The 17,862-nt window shown below is 44.0% G+C and overlaps 1 protein-coding gene across 1 annotated transcript in view; it reads right to left on the bottom strand.

Moving 5' to 3' along the window:
• Positions 1-363: 363 nt before the first annotated feature.
• Positions 364-17,862, bottom strand: part of SMAD7 (SMAD family member 7) — a 57,394-nt gene continuing 39,895 nt past the window's right edge. Inside the window, exon 4 of the mRNA XM_032214366.1 lies at positions 364-1,209. Within this exon, the coding sequence (XP_032070257.1) occupies positions 671-1,209 (539 nt within the window). The 3' untranslated portion in view covers positions 364-670. The remainder of the gene's footprint in view (positions 1,210-17,862) is intronic.

Genomic DNA, 17,862 nt, shown 5'->3' with positions numbered 1-17,862 from the left:
TTTATTGGGGGGAAACACGCAGATTCTGCTGGAGGGAAGCGTGTGAGCCTTACAATGGGAGGCGAGAAAGATCACACAACCTGAATTCAAGACAAGGTACAGTGAAGATGGGAAGCTGAAAATCCTGTAAATTGTGATTGAATCACAAATCGAAAAAGAAATCAGAATGAGACTCTCTGTAACCATGTCCAACTTAAACCTTTCCCAACCTTCTTCCTCCCCGGGAATCTTCTCTCCTTCTGGGTTGTTGGTCATTGACATTTTTAAAAAAAGTATGTCCACCTCGCCCACCCACCCCAAAATAAAAATACAGAGAAAAGGAGGGAAGGAGGGAGAAAGAAAGAAAAAAGGAAGGAGGGAAAGAAACAAAGAAAAAAGAAAGAAAAGAGAAATCTTCCCATAAGCTATTTCTCAAAACAGAACAAACAAACAGAAAACGTTTGCACACCATAGCAAGCACTCAAAAGGAAACGTTTTAGCAGCAAAGTCATTATAAAATGTCACTGGTTGAGCAGCGATTCCCAAGTGCGGACACCGTGGAAGAAGGGTGGACTACAGTTCCCAGAATTCCCTTGCTGGCTGGGGAATTCTGGGAGTTGAAGTCCACACACACACCACTCCCTTCAAGACGGCAAGCTCGGGAAAGGCCTGCGGTTGAGTCGCCTCGAAGTCATCGGTTATTAAAAATAATCTCCAGCCAGCACGGACAACTGCTGATGAACTGTCTGGTGTAGCACTGGCCCCAACCTTTCACGAAGCTGATCTGCACCGTGAAACCCGTCCAAGGTTGCTGCATGAATTCGTGGTCGTTGGGCCGCTGCAAGCTGTACGCTTTCTCGTAATCGAACGCTTTGATGGAAAAGCCCGGAAACACTTTGTGAACCAACAACGTCCTGGAATCCGGGTTGTCCAGTGTGGCCGACTTGATAAAAATCGGGTAACTGCTGCGGTTGTAAAGCCATACGCCGTCGACTTCCTTGCTCAACTGGATGCCGTAACCGATCTTGGCACGGACCTTCTGCACCAGATGGTTTTTATTGTCCGAATTGAGCTGTCCGAGACAGAAGCCGTTCCCCTGAGGTAGATCGTAAAAGATATCCAGGGAAGGTTCTTGGACCGAATACAGGCGTCCCACCCGAGTCTTTTCTTCCCAATAGGCCACCACGCACCAGTGTGAGAGATCCCCGGGTTCCTGTAGAACTTGAGAATCTAGGAGAAGACGAGAGAAAAGAGAGAGAATACCTCAGGTTAATCGCGCAAAAGAGGCCAGCGTTTGGACTGAAACAATTGAACGGGCCTGAATACAGGAAGTCCTCGACTTATGACAGGCCTGAATACAGGAAGTCCTCGACTTATGACAGGCCTGAATACAGGAAGTCCTTGACTTTTGGCCAAAGGACCCATCCAGAAGATACTTATCACCCCGTTACAAAGTTCCAAGCCCCCCCCCCCAGTCCCGTAACACCCCACCCCACCCCAATGTAGGACATTTTTGCTGAAAATCCGCATTTATTTCCAGTCTGCGCCAAAAACACCCAAACAGCTGCCGTGTTTGCTTAATAGATATTGTGTTTGCTTAATGACCACTGCAAAAAGTCATAATATTGAGAAAGAATATCTCAGGCCAACATTTGGACTGAAACAACTGAGCAGGCCTGAATACAGGAAGTCCTCGACTTATGACGGCTGCTTAGTGACCAGAGTTATGATGCACCGATTCAGAAGGTACTTATTACCCGATTCTGAAGTTCCAAGCTGACCCCCACAGTCACGTGACACCCCCCCAAAACTCCTCAATTTAGGACGTTTTTGCTGAAAATCAGCATTTATTTCCAGTTTGCGACAAAAACAGGTGCCATGTTTGCTTAAGAGATGTTGTGTTTGCTTAATGATCACTGCAAGAAGCCATAATATCGGGTCAGTCGCATGGGTGATCCCCTTATGGCTATTATGATGTATGTCCATAATGGGTATGATTGTTATGGTCGTAAATCAAGGACTTCCTGTACAATGAACTGAGGTTTTTTTTGCTCCCATAAACATTATTTGCTTAATGATAGAACAACAGAGAATACAGAATAATAAACGGTTCCACCACAAAATCGCGGAGGACAAAATCGCGATCGACGAAAGCGCGCATTTGATGTCATCACAGCGCGACGAAAACATCGCGCTGTGATTGAAAAATGTAAAAATAAAGCTAAAACCTTACCCTAACCCCCACAAACCTAACCCTAAACCTAAACCTAACCCTTAACCTAACCCTAAACCTAACCGTTAATGTAACACTAAACCTAACGCTAACCCTTAACCTAACGCTAAACGTAACCCTAACGCTCTAAACCTAACCCTAACCCTTAACCTAACCCTAACCCTAACCTTTATGTGAATCAGCTTGGTTTAATTTTAATTTTATTTCAATTTTTAATTTTTTTCGTCGCGCTGTGATGACGTCACATGCGCGCTTTCGTCGAGCGCGATTTTGTCCTCCGCGGTTTTGACAGGTCACGTAATAAACTTGTAGCAGCGCCACTGTGATAGAGACCTTAATGCCATGTCTGTATTATTGATGTCATTATGTCAATGAGGTTGGCTTTACAATCGCTCTGATTTAACGGACTTTCGTGAATAACAGACCCTCTCTCGCCCCCTTTCTTTTGCAATGAACTTTATACTTCTCAAAACTTTTTGAATCAAAAGGGATCGAAGTGAGAAATCTTGAAAGCATATCCGTTTTCAAACTGTACTTTGGCAAATTTTTAACGTTTCAAAAACCCGTTTGTAAAAAACAAATGAAATCCTAGCATTTCTGTTTTAACTTGGCCAGAGGTTTAACGACTCCATGAAAGTGCAATGGCATCTCCACATCTTAGAACAGCGTTTCTCTCCTTTGACGCCTTGAAGATGTGTAGACTTCAATTCCCAGCAAAGCTGGCTGGGGAATTCTGGGAATTGAACATCTTCCAAGTTGCCAAGGTTGAGAAAAACTGCCTTAGAAGTTGTTCCAGGGTTCGCACTGTCACTTTCGAGCCCTTAAAGAGTAATATTTGGCCAATGGGTTTCTTTAAGCTGATGGAGACTTCATGGCCTTGCTCCCAAAGTCATAATTGATCGGATGTGAATAGACTCCAATTCTAGGTGACCTCTTAAACGCCCCTTAAAAAATGGAATTTTACACCGAGGGATGAACTAAGAACATTTCTTTCTTTCCATCCCCTTTCTTCCAATTGCCAATGATTTATATTATTCATGGACCCCGGCCATCCAAATCAGTTGTGAAAATAATAGGCGAAGATGCTTTAAAAACTGCTTTATGCTGTGATACCTTCTATATGCCATAATTCTCCCACCCACCCTGCAATCCCACCCACCCCTCTCTCCCCTCCCCTCCCCTCTCTTGGCAAGCCCTCGCTGCACCCTTTCAGTCCAAGCCAAGAATAAATCAATGGCAGATAACGTCTTATCAAAGATCTGCTGATCAACCACAGATGTCTTTTTGTGATGTCAAATGTGTGTAAGCAGAACTGACAATACACAGCCTAACCCACTGAACAGATTATACTTTTCTTAAAAGGGAGTCCCCCCCCCTCCATTTACTTCGGCTGTGCGTCCTTAATTTTCATCTTGCTATATCACAAGTCATTAAAGGACAGTTAATCAAAATTCTATCCAAACTGGAAAACGAGACCAAGGTATCCCTTAATATAGAGGTAAGATGTGGTATTCAGCCGGTTCGGACTGGTTCATCCAAACCGGTAGCAGCGAACACGCAGTTCTGCCCAGGCTCCAAAACATCCTATGTAGCCTCATTTTCAATGCCATGCGCATGCGTGCACACCCCTCGGTGTCAGCACTGGTGAGTTGAACTGTTGTTTAGCTCAGGTGAGGCGCGCAAATCAGCTGAGCTAAAAAAACAAGGGAATATAGGACAGGGAACGGCAAGGGCGGGAGGGCAGGCCAACCACAGGTGGTATTTGCCGGTTCTCTGAACTACTCAAAATTTCATTTACTAGTTCGCTAGAACCGATCCAAACCGGCTGAATACCATCTCTGTTCGCGTTAAAAGAGGAGGCAAAACACTTATTACAAACTTTCCATGATGGATCTCAGAGGCCAATCCTTATCCCATACTCTTCCTCTTCAAATCCGGAGGCATCTGATTATTATTATGTACTTGAGAGACCGCCTGCTGCGAATTACCTCCCAAAGACCCGTTAGATCACACAGAGCAGGCCTCCTCCGGGTTCCGTCTACCAGCCAATGTCATCTGGCTACCACCCGGGGGAGGGCCTTCTCTGTGGCAGCTCCGGCCCTTTGGAACAAACTCCCCGCAGAGATTCGGACCCTCACCTCTCTCCAGGCCTTCCGAAAAGCCGTTAGAACCTGGCTGTGTCGGCAGGCCTGGGGTCGATGAGTTCCCTTCCCCTCTCAAATCGTGTGGCTGTTGGTTGTTTTTAAATGCCCTGTATTGTGTAGTCTTTGTGTCTTTCCCTTCCCCCCCCCTTGGGTTTGTGTGCCGCCCTGAGTCCCGCAGGGAATAGGGCGGCATATAAATAAAATGAAACTCAAACTCATTTTATACAGCTTTTTAAAGAACCAGAAAGATACAGGAGCTTTGCCAATGTTTGCAAGGATAATTTTATTGGAGCACAAGTTGCCCTCCTGCAAATTTTTAATCCATACACCTAGCCAGTAACCTAAACATTTCCCAACTTCCTTTCGTTATTTATTTACGTATTGTCAAAAGCAGGATGGATCAAATTTCCATCTAAAAAATTATTTAGCCGAAGACAGAAAATGAACATCGGTTGTTCCTCACAAGTCACGGAAGTCCCACGTAGTATGCTTGAAAATCAGGCCAACGGAGCGAAAGACAAATCAATACAACTTCTATCCTAGACAATCACAATGAGCTCCACGAGCAAGTCTACGCTCGTTTTATTTATTTATAGCATTTTTGCCCTATTTTTAGTCCCGGAGATTCGCAGAGCGTCTGACACAGAAAAAAATAAAAATGGCTGGGCTTTCACGCAGCTTAATAGTCTGGTCTGCAACCGCAGCAACTTTTAAGACTTGAGGACTTCAACTCCCAGAGTTCTTTCCAGAGCTTTGCTAGCTGAATTCTGGGAGTTGAAGTCCACAAGTCTTAAAGTTGCCAAGGTTGGAGACCCCCCTCCCTGGTCTGGAAGATACCACCCCAAAGGAAAAGAAGCAGGAGGGAAGAGGAAATTTAAAAAAAAAAATCAAGGTGGGCAATGAAATTTAGGATTATATCAAAGATTTCTTTACATTCCTTCTGGGGAATTCTGGGAGTTGAAGTTAACATCTCTGAAAAGTTAGAAAAACACGGATTTAAAGGAATTGGTAGGTCACACAATGTTGCCTCTCACTATCCCAACTGAAAAACCCAGGATGGGAGAACTGAACAAGCCATGCAACAAACGACGTTTTTGCATCGGTTTGCTTTTCACCACGTTCTCCAAAAATTCTACACAACGGTCCTTGCAACCTGGACAGGGAAACCTTGGTTCAATTTTACAACTATTCGGGGACGCATTTTTCCCCTTAAAAGGGGCGGGGGGCAGTCTCTGCTTTCATGCCAAAAGCAACGGACTGCAGACAGAGAGATTGACAGGCATGAAAATAAATTTAAAAAATTGGGTAGGTCTATGGAGATTCTCAATCATCCAAGGTCACGATTGTCCCAAAGCTGTGGTAGGATTCACATTTCCTTACCACTGTTTCACCACAGGCGCATGCACCCCTTCCGCACATGCGCTTTGATCATGCATGTGCCTTCCACGCATGCACCCGGCCTCAAAAATGTGCCTAAATAGGATGGCATAGAGTCACGGCAGGTGGGCCAACTCACCCGCAATTTCCGCTACCAGCTTGGGTGAACTGGACCGAACCAGCTGAATACCATCTCTGTCCCCTAGGTGTTTTTTCAAAAGGCAACTGGTCTTTGGTTTTCCTTTAAGACATTTCGCTTCTCATCCAAGAAGCTTCTTCAGTTCTGGGTATATTTTATACCCAGGGTATAAATAGGATATATTTGTGCTGAAGGCTTTGGGGAGCCGCCATATGGTAAGAAAGAAGATCCTCCAGATTGATTCTCACCTTCCCAAACCTGCGCTGATGACGCCCCCAGCCATCCTGAGACAGGCAGGTGTCGGTTAAAGAGACGTTTTCGGATTACCTTAATAGCTGGAGCCTAGATAAATTGCAGGGCTCTCTCTGGGGTGTGTGCATGTGTTTGTGCAGAGAGAGAGGAGGAGACAAACTTTTATTATATAGTTCCTTTAGAACAAAGTGGCAACACCTCACAAGACGTTGTGGGTGGGCTCGAGATTTCTTTCCCAAAGAGTGACCTAGTTCAGACCAAACACAGATGATCCTCAACTTACGACCGTAATTGGGACGAGAATTCCTGTTGCTAAGCAAGGGAGCTTGTCAAGTGAGCCATGCCTGATTTTATGCCATGATTGCCATGATTGTTAAGGAATCACTGCAGTTTGTTAAGTGAGTCAAGGGTGCGGCTCTCCCGAGCTCCGTTTTCACTGGCAGAGCGCTCGGGCTGCCATAGGCGCCCCTGAAAGAGTGACATCGAGCAGACCACGCCCATTTCACACACACACACACACACACACACACACACAGAGTCAAATACAACCCTGATGCAGCCCTCAATGAAATCGAGATTGACACCCCCTGCAACAGACAAAACAATCTTCAGTTGGGCTTTCAAAGTTTTTTTCCCCCCGAAACACCAACTGAATGTTTTTCCAGACAACTCACTTAACTAAAAAGGAATCCTGTTACCAAACAGCTGGAAAAGGATCTTGAAATCAGTTTTTGGGTATAACCAATTTTCACTACCAACAGGCACAATTATTTCCTCCAGAATTCAAACCTGGCCAAGAAACCACTTTCTACTTCCATGGTGATTTATCTGCTCCAACTATGAATATTTGTACAAACATCTGTGCAAATGCAGATGTTCAATCCCTAAGAATGCATGAAATAAACCTTAGATTGCCCTTGGTTGTAAGGTTAAACCACTACATTCAGCTTACAGATACTACTATCCTTATATACTACTGCATGGCGTGCAAATGTTATAAATTGAACATTTATAATGTTTAGGAATGTAAAGTGAATAAAAGAAGCAGATTCGCCCCCCCAAAAAAAAATCATTCTTGCAAATATAGTTGGATCCATTATAACCACATATAATCAGAAATATACACTATAATTCATGGTTAACAAAAATAAGTGATCTTAGAATACTATTTTATCTTTTATAATGTAACTTTTAGTAAACCAACCTTCATTCACCTAGAGCAGTGTTCCTCAACCTTGACGACTTGAAGGTGTGTGTTCTTCAACTCCCAGAATTCCCTAGCTGCTTGGGGGAATTCTGGGAGTTGAAGTCCACACATCTTCAAGTTGCCACTTGCGATGGCATGGTGCATGGTGGTTAGGGTTGCGGGAGTGGCGGTTAGGTGTGGGGTGCATGGGGCATGTTCCCCCCTCCCTTTCCCCCCCTCCCGCCTCGTGTTTGCGCTGGAAGCAACCAGAGGAAATGATGGGTACTGGCTGCACATACGTTTAAATATTTTCAGGGAGGGTTTATTTTTTTGGGGGGGGGGGAAGGCTTATTTTAGCGCGTGCGCTCAAAAGCCCGATTGGGCTTATTATCCGGGGAGGTCTTATTTTTGGTGAAACAGGGTACTATAGCTAAAAATACCAGCTTAGGGTGATATATGAACCCAGCCAAACTCACCTATTAGTCCCGTACACCTTCCAAAATATTACTCAGTCGAAGATCAGAGGGAAAAATAAACGTGTAGATGTGGTGTAGAAAACAAGACCTCTGGTCTTCCTGAAGATTTTAAGAAATCCAGAGCTGTGGCCGTGCTACTTTAACTTCCTCTTCCATTCATTCATACTAACTCAATATGACAGGAGTCACTCCTTGATTCAATGAACATCAAGGTGAGGTTTTATTTTTATTACAAATCCTTTACTACCTTTGAACTCCTGGAATATTTTGGAAAGGTTTTCCATTAGTATCCCATATTGAGAGCTACCGTGGACTGAAAGCAACAGTTAATTTCAGAAATATCATCAGCCTTCTCTACTTCTTTAAAAAAGTGAAAAATAAACTAATAGCCTTCTAGCCCAGATTTCCCCCCATCTCAAAGATCGTCACTCTTATTTTTCTTCCACCGGCCAAATGTGACTGCTCTTTCTTATCTTGATCTCACTCTTTCCACTTCTCCCATAAAGGCTTTCATTTGAGGACATCTCTCTCCTCCATTCATCATGAGAAGCCACTGAGCAACCAGAATCTATGAGGGAGGGTGGGCACAGAAAAATTAAGTTCTTAATTATAATTATGAGTTTCAATTGTGCACCCATAACTACCATCATGTCTTTGGATACATAACAATCAGTGGGGGGCTCCTAACCTTTTACTGCTGGTTCGCTGAGGGCGTTTTGCGCATATGCTACTGCACATGCGCAGTTCACTGAAAACTGTTCTGCACATGCGCACCAATATGCCGGCAACGGCAGAAGAGACTGGGGAACCGGTTTGGGGGCGTAGCAGGCCTGGGTTGGTGTTGGTTCCAGCAACCTAGGCCTCCAAACTATTACCAGTTTAGCCGAACTGGTAGGAACGCACTTCTGAGGCTAATGTCTGGGAGTCAACCTTGAAGGATGTCTGGCTTTACCAATGTTGCTGTTATTGCATCCCTATGTAGAGAACAGGTAAATGTGGTGTGGATGCCTCTTGATTCTGCCCACTTTGCTAAATAATGTCGATTAGCAAGGAGGAAGGGCATGAATTACAACTTGAGGAATGGGTTAAAGCCAAGGGTCTCCAACCTGGGCAACTTTAAGACTTGTGGATTTCAACTCCCAGAAGCAAAGCTGGCGGGAGGAATTCTGGGAGTTGAGGTCTACAAGTCTTAAAGTTGCTCAGGTTGAACATCTCTGGGTTAAAAGGTTGATGGAAATAAAGAGGTGGGTTTAGCTTCTTTCTCTTTATTTGACAGGACTGATGATCTGCCCCGTCGCAATGGACTTAAACTGGCCAAAGAAAATTTCCAACATAAAAAAATAGCTGAATCAGAACAAGGATCAAATGTGCAGAAAGCGAAGCTAAGTCTCCAAAAGGGAGCCAAGACAGGTGTCAGTCAATCATCAAAGCCATGTTCATGCCCAAGGTAACAACAGCACACGGCAGCCTAAAATTCGGAACCAATTTATATTTATGACGATTGCGGTGTCCCCAGGTCACTTTTTGCAGCCTTCTGACAACCAAAGTAAACGAGGGAGTGCCGGGATTCACTTAATAACGGTGGCCAAGAAAGGTTGCAAAATGGGGCAAAATTCCCTTAGCAAATGTTTCTCTTAGCAGCAGAAATTTTGGGTTCGGTAGGGGACATGGTGGCACAGTGGCTAAGACGCTGAGCTTGTCAATCAGAAAGGTCGGCAGTTTGAATCCCTAGCGCCGTGTTACGGAGTGAGCTCCCGTTACTTGTCCCAGCTTCTGCCAACCTAGCAGTTCGAAAGCACGTGAAAGATGCAAGTAGAAAAATAGGAACCACCTTTGGTGGGAAGGTAAGAGCGTTCCGTGCGCCTTCGGCGTTTAGTCATGCCGGCCGCATGACCACGGAGACGTCTTCGGCTTTGAAACGGAGATGAGCACCGCCCCCTAGAGTCGGGAACAACCAGCACACATGTACGAGGGGAACCTTGACCTTTAGTGGGGATGTATGCCAAGGACTACCTGAATTTCAAAAAGCAGAGCCGCGACCCACCAAAGGGGGGGAAAGGAAAGGCGGTTGGAATTAAATAATTAGGCTGGCCATATACCAAACAGCATAGAGGCCATTTACAGTAAATATTATGAATGGATCTGGCTGGGTTTCTTCATTCTCTCCCTCCCTCCCTCTCTTCCAAAACCTCTTTTCTTTTTCCTGAGCTAAGTAGAAATTTGGCCTTCAAACATGACAGTACTCTGTAATTTGCATGGCTGATGAAGTCTATCGCCTGCGACAGAGACATGGAGTCAGTTGGCTTTAGTCTAACCACTAGAGACAGGCAGGGCAGCCTTCTTTGGTGTGTGCGTTTGTGTTTTTTCTAGCTATAAAGCAAACTCATTCACGGTCTGCGTGGCTCCTGCCTGCTGGCTTTTAAAAGAAAATACAATTAGGCTTCAAAAAAAAAAATTCTTCTCCTCCTCCTCCTCCTCCTCTCTCCCTCCCTCTTGCATTCTTCCTCTTTGGATTGTTTGCAACAGCAGTAATTGATTACTTGTCATAATTAGAGGGCAGCGGTGACTAATGAAGCATTTATGAATCAATTTTTGTTGGCTTTTCAAATATTCTTGCAGACATGTGTGGAGACTGGGGTCTTTCTGTACTGGGGCCCTCTCTAAGTACTGTACACACAGACGGTCCTTCCCCCAAAAAATAATTCTAGGCACTCCGTGCTTATTTACACATTATTGTAGTTCCATTAACCTGCAATAATCCGAAGCATTTACGGGTTGCTTAAACGTTGCAGAGAGAACATGTTCCATCTGATCCTTATATTTGGAGATATGAAGATACCAAGTTGGAAGAAATGTTTTGGACTTCCATGCAAGGTGAAAAAGAATTAATATTAATTCCTAAAAATAATTTCCCCAATCACCTGGAATCTCAGACCTCTAGGCCAAAATATCTAGAAGGTAAAAGCCGGTTGGGATAACAGAGTTGGAAGGGACCTTGGAGGTCTTCTAGTCCAGCCCCTGGCTGAAGCAAGAGTCCCCAAACCATTTCATTCAGACAAAATGGTTGTCCAAACTCTTCTTAAAAGCCCCCCAGTGTTGGAGCATTCACAGCTTCTAACTTCTGTCCAGAAACTTCTCCTTAGTTCTAGGCTGGTTCTCTCCTTGATTAGTTTCCATCCATTGCTTCCCCATTGATTTTGCTCGTCAGAAGGTCGCAAAAGGGGATCACGCAACCCCGGGACACTGCGACCGTCATAAATATGAATTTCGATCGCATGATCATCATTTGGAGATGCGGCCAAGGTTTGCAAAACTGTGAAAAATGATCATGAGTCATTTTATTCAGTGCTGTTGCAACTTTGAATGGCCGCTAAATGAACTGTTGTAAACTGAGGATTATTTGTCTTGAGGAAGGCAGAAAAATCCAGAGTCCAGCAATGGACAAGTGGTTTTACTGACCTCTGGAGAAAGTAGACTCTTCGCAAATATCAGCAGAGTTTCAAGACAAAGGCCAACAAGCAGTAAATTTAAATTTAAAGGCCTACTCAATGCCATTAAGAGCTAATAATTATTCTTAAGAAAAAGAGGCTTCCATTTCTAAAACCAAAATTTGACAACTCTGTTCTGAACAAAACAGTGCTGTTGTAACTTCAGATGCCCACTAAATGAATGATTGTGAAGACTCTCGTACCTTATGGGCAATTTCTTTTGGTGCCTATCAGCTCCCTTGCTCCACCTGATGTTTTACATTTCTGAAACATTCTTCTTTAATTAAAGGTAAAAGCCAGCCTCTCTATCGACTTACATACCTCAGAACTGGTCCCTCAAGCTGCCTTAGCAAATAATTTCAAAGAAATAAATTGTGCAGGGTTGCAACCCAGCATTTGAGCAAAGAGCACCGTTCACCTGTCCCCTAAACATCAAAGGTAAAGAGGAGAAGAAAGAAAACCACGTGAATGTATAAGCGAGACAAGAATGAAAGCCAATCACCGTCTTAGGTGTGTGTTGTGTAGCTGCTTGTGTTCCCACAGTGGCCAGGTTGTCAATGCACACACACACACACACAACCAATTCTTCAAATGCCAAGCAGCCTCAAGAGGCTCAGCATTTAAAAAAAAATATATCTTTTGTGACCCATCTAAAGCAGTGTTTCTCAACCTTGGCAACTTGAAGATGTCTGGACTTCAACTCCCAGATTTCCCCAGCCAGCATTTGCTGGCTGGGGAATTCTGGGAGTTGAAGTCCAGACATCTTCAAGTTGCCAAGGTTGAGAAACACTGATCTAAAGAGCCAAACTAAACACCATCTGAGAAGTTTTTCTCCCGGTTTCATTGAACTTGGAAAACTGACCAAGGCAACAGGCAGAGCAACATAAGTCATTGCATTTTAAAACTGTTGGTTCCTTATCTTAAAAAGAAAAGAACAGCCGGAATATGGCATTTGTGTATTAAGTGAATTCCGAAAGGTTTTTCTCCCTTGGGAAAATGCAACTGATAAAAATCATCTTTCCAGATCATCAGGCAAAAAAGGCTTCCTAAGCAAATGAATAAATCTTGTGGCTTTTTGGTCTGCTTTTGAACTTTTGCAGGCTTTTTTTTTTTTGCAAGCGCTCTGCTGCCGCCCTGGCCACATTAAGGTCCCAGAATCGTGAAAAAGGGGGAAGGTATTCGTTGCCCCCCACCCCCAATCCTTCGCATTTGACAGATGACATTTCTAAAACTTTGTTCGCGATGCTTGCCAAGATGTCTATATTAAGAAGGCTTGTAAAAAGACAGCCAAATCCGTCCCCTCTCCTTCCTAAACGGAGTGTAGCAATACCAGATTAATGCCAAATATTTAGCAGCGTTCGTTTTTCCTCCTTCCCCTGCAGACGGCATTCCTTCCAGCTACGCTCCGATTGCACATAAGGGTGGGAGCAAAAACAGAGAAGAAGAGAGGAAGAAGGCTTACTTTAGCGGCTGCAACACGGGATCAAAACCTCTCTGCTTATAAGACCCCCGAAACTCAAGGATTTGCCCCAAAGCCTCTGAATTAAAACCAAGATCTCCAAAACTCAAAGTGTTTTGTCCCGAAGCCTCTCAATTAAAACAGCATTATTATTGTTGTTGTTGTTGTTGTTATTTTCCCCTAGAGAAGACAGCAAAGGAAGGTTTCTTCTGAAAGTGAGGAGGCTTTTCCTTTAAAGATGGGTGGACAAGTTATTTCTGCACAATGTTTTTTGGGGATTCTTGTGCTTGATCAAGGATGAGAAACTGGGTCAGACGAGACAGCTTGCTGAACGCTTTCCAAAATTGCCAACCCGTTAAAAAGTTCTGTTCCCGGATTTGAAAAATATCCCCTGCTCTACCCCGCACGCCCTCTTCCTCCGCCAACCTCCCTCCCTTCCTTCGTGCTTCCTTCCTTTACAACCTAATACCCTGTGTCTCCTCTGGCCAGGCCTCTACTTAGAGGCAAAACCAGCATTCAGCGCCAGTCTGGAGACAAGACTGCAGACTGCAGAAGTTAATCATTACTTTTGTCTGCCTTCATAATCTAATCACTTCTGTGCCTCAGCGTATACAGAAAAGGCCATGTCTCTTTCTCTCACACACACACAGACACACACAAAAAGACAGGCTCAACCGCCTTTGCCAAGCTGGTGCCCTCCGGGACGGCTGTCCTGCAGACCGGAATCGTGGGACTTGTAGTCAGAGCACCTCAAGAAGGGCACCCAAATGAAGGAAAACAGGGATTTGGACAGAAAACTCTTGTGTCAAATTCGCAGGGGTGAAATTCAATTTTTTTCCCCACTAGAAGTTCTGTGGATGTGGCTTGGTGGGCAGGACAGGGGAAGGATACTGCAAAATCTCCCTTCGCTCCCCACTTCTGGGGGAAGGATACTGCAAAATCCCCCTTCCCTCCTGTGTCCTGGGGGAAGGATACTGCAAAATCTCCATTCCATCCTCACTCAGACAGAGGTGGCATTTGCCGGTTCTCCAAGCTACTCAAAATCTCCACTACTGGTTCTCCAGAACCTGTCAGAACCTGTTGAGTTTCACTCCTGCAAATTCGCTTCCTTTCCCCCAACTGGGAGACTTGGTCCTTACTCCGTCATGGGAATGAAAAATCAAGGGGGGGGGGGAGAGAAAGGCTTCTTCCTAAAAATAAAAGGGGAGGTTTGCATTTATGATTATTTCTCCAACCCGTTGGCACCCCTCCTGAACGCAGGGAGTTAACAACACTCAATGAATCTGACATCTTCGAAAGTAATTAATCCTCCCCGCATTCCTGGGAGGCTAATGGCACAAAACAAGGAATGGCGAAGGGAGAGGAATGACTTTTTAGTTTACTTTAAAAAACAGGCTAGACAGCACTTTAGCCTTATTACAAAGCTGTCCTAAAGAAGACAAGCTGGCTGATCCTTTTTTGCTGCTAGTAAAAACAAGACACAAGGAAGCCTGCTCATCTCCACAGTCATCAGTTATCTAGGGCTAGGATAACCCATGTGATACTCCACCTCCCCTCTTCGGGTTTTTTAAACTACAACAGAGGTGGGTATTCAGCCGGTTCGGACCGGTTCACCCGAATCGGTAGTGGAAATCGCCGGTCCGTCCGCCCCCGTATCTCCTGAGGTTTGCCCAAATTCAGGTTCTAACCATCTCATTCTCTGCCATCCCTGTCTTCCTTTGTCTTCAATCTTTCCCAACTTTGGGGTCTTTTCCAACGAGTAATTTAAAAGTAAAGAGATACTAAGACCTGGCTGTTCCGGCAGGCCTGGGGCTGTTGACCTCTTGAATGAGGTCCAGCCCCACTAAGGTTGAGTGCATGTTGTGTCTTTTTATCTTGCCTTGTCTCTCTATTTTATTTTTTTTTAGTATTCTTTTAAATTGTTTTTATGTAAGCCGCCCGGAGTCCTTCAGGATTGGGCGGCATATAAATTTATTAAACTTTAACTTTACAACAGCCATTGGAAGTGGAATTTCCACCCCAGTGCCTTTTTAAAAATGTAATGTAACATAACCAAATTGCTCAGCAATGGCAATTCTGGCATTCTCTATTGGCTGTTGTTTAAGTGAGGACCAAGTGAGTTATTAAGTGAGGACTGATGGGAGGAGGCAGGAATCTAGGCACGCCAGCCAGTGGATGAAAGCTATAGGCAACAGCCTTTATTACAGAGCGCAAAGAAGTGGCGAGTGTGTTGACTAAGTCTTAAGATTTATATGGCTGTTGAGTATGAAGAAACTTGTAAGTTGACCAATTCTATAGTCACTGCTATAGATAGACTGGCTAGGCAAGTTCCTCCCAGAGGAAAGTTTCAAACCAGGAATTGCTAATTTATAGTCCAATTTCTTAGCCACTCAATTTCACTAGCTCTCGATTAATATTACGGCATAGTAAGTCTCATTAAACTCAATGGGGCCTATCTATCCAAGGAGATTTCAGAGGATTGCATTAAAAAATGTCCTAAGGTAGTTGGGGACATGTGAATTTGCCATGTTCTCTTGGGCTTCTCATCTGGTTGACCACTTGGTGACAGTCAAATGAGAGCAGGTGAGCAGCTTTCAAACACAGCAATAGCACTTATATACCGCTTCACAGTGCTTTAGAGCCCTCTCTAAGCAGTTTACAGAGTCGTCATGTTGCCGCCAACAATCTGGGTCCTCATTTTACCGACCTCGGAAAGATGGAAGGCTGAGTCAACTTTGAGTGGGTGAGAATCAAACAGCCGGCAATCAGCAGAAGTAGCCTGCAGTATTGCACTCTAACCACTGCACCACCACTGCTCTTTTAATCTTTCTTTTTTAAATCTTCCCAAATGACTCAAGTTGGGGTCTGCCGTCAGCGAGAATGGTCCATATGTCCACAATCACAGAAACATCTATTTTTCTCTCTGCAGTTTTTGCTTTTCAAATCAACTTGACTAGTGAATGTGATAAAGGTCCCTTGCCCCATAAGGCGAGGACCGGCTCTTTAAATGTTCCTTGCTTTGTGGTTCAGCGATCAACTGCATTTTTCTATTCTGACAAAAGATAGCATCAAACAAGGTTTCCCCAGCAAATATCTGAGAGACAGAACTCAAGCTACATCTATAAATGGCAACCAGAAGGAAACTATTTTATCTTGCTGCTATATATTTGGCTAAGGAGGGACATCCAGTAAATGAAAGAACATGTCAATAAGAAAAAATAATCTCTTTCAGCCATCTAAAGTGCATTAATTTGAGGAAGTCTGGTTTAGGTAATTTTCAAATATTCATCCTTGGGTAATGTTTCTATTCAATCCGGTCTGCCAAGGAAATCTTTGATATCCTTAGTATTGTTAATTTACTATGGAAATATATCCCTCTATCCATCCATCCCAGGAAAAATTGCCCTGAACTCTTCAACATAAACACACCCATCTATACTGGAACAGTGTTTTTCAACCTTGGTGACTTTAAGATGTGTGGACTTCCAACTCCCAAATTTCTAGTACCTGGAGAATTCTGGCGGTTGAAGTCCAGACATCTTAAAGTCATCAAGATTGAGATGCACGGTTCTAGAATATGAACCTGGGAGACGGTTGCAGTCATGTGATCCCGGGGTCATGTGATCTCACCTTTTGCGGCCTTCTGGCAAGCAAAATCAACGATGAAGACAGATTCACTTAACAACCATGTTACTAACTTAACCACTGCAGTGATTCTCAGTGGCAAGAAAGGTCATAAAATGGGGCAAAACTCACTTAACCGCTTTCTCACTTAGCAACAGAAATGTGGGGCTCAATTTGTGGTCAAGGATGACCTGTATCCTTTCCCGCAATCTTGAATGTATTGTATGTACTGGAAAAGAACATCTTTGCCCTTCCTTGATGTGTGTTAGGATTCCTCTGGAATACTTTATAGATGCCGCTGAACTTGCGATCTTGCTCAAGTTCTTGTTATTTGTCTATCAAACTTACTGAAAGTTCCAGCGCATCAAAGAGTATCTGTAAATTAAGTCCACCCACTTGCCATTCCAAGTGATACAGCCCGAGGCCATCTTTAAAAGCAATAAAGTGAAAGCTCTTTAGACATTCTCAGCTCAGGTTGATTGGGCTTCAGAAGTTAATGAGCTTCTGCCCAGATGAGACTACGCAACTTGCCATAAAATGAATCTGGAGCTCTTTAGAAAGCGGATATTAAATAACCAGGCAACAAATCTCCATTGAAATTTGGTCGCTGCCTTGACTTGGAAAAAGAATTTGGACAAGAAAAAAAATATTGAACCTCTTGTCAACAGAAGGGAGTCTGTGATGAGGGTCTTCCAACGAATTACAAGTAGTTAGCGACGTACAAATGTTCATTTAAACGCCGTTTGAAGTTACGATGTCAGTGGGGGGGAAAGGGACTTATAGCAATAGCAGTTAGACGTATATACCGCTTCATAGGGCCTTCAGCCCTCTCTAAGCGGTTTACAGAGTCAGCATATCGCCCCCAACAACAATCCGGGTCCTCATTTGAACCACCTCGGAAGGATGGAAGGGTGAGTCAACCCTGAGCCGGTGAGATTTGAACAGCCGAACTGCAGAACTGCAGTCAGCTGAAGTAGCCTGCAGTGCTGCATTTAACCACTGCGCCACCTCGGCTCTCAACTTATGACCGCTGTTTACACATGCAACCATTGCAGCATCCCCATGATCACAAATTTGGATGCTTGGTAACTGGTTCATATCTATGATGGTTCACAGTGTCCCAGGATCACGGGATCACCTTTTGGGACCTCTTGACAAGCAAAGTCAATGGGGGAAGTCAAATCTACTTAACAACTGTCTTAGTAACTTAACCGCTGCAGTGATTCACTTAACAACTGTGGCAAGAAAAGTTGTAAAATGGGGCAAAACTCACTTAAACAACTGTCTCGCTTAGTAACAGAAATTTTGGGCTTCATTATGGTCATAAATCAATGACTACCTGTACCATCAGGGTTAATTATCAGATGCCTTTTTTATATACATGCACATTCTGTACTTAAATATTCAGATAGATCTATTTATAGGTATAATCTTGCTTAATCTGAATAAATGAAAAAAAAACGTTCTTTTTGAGCAAGCTAGGAGAACCCGCCCGAGGAAGCCAT

The sequence above is a fragment of the Thamnophis elegans genome, chromosome 3 (assembly GCF_009769535.1).
Source record: "Thamnophis elegans isolate rThaEle1 chromosome 3, rThaEle1.pri, whole genome shotgun sequence".
NCBI classification, from domain to species: Eukaryota; Metazoa; Chordata; class Lepidosauria; order Squamata; family Colubridae; genus Thamnophis; species Thamnophis elegans.
Note: the sequence above shows the minus strand (reverse complement) of the source record. Positions and strands in the feature narration are given on the sequence as shown.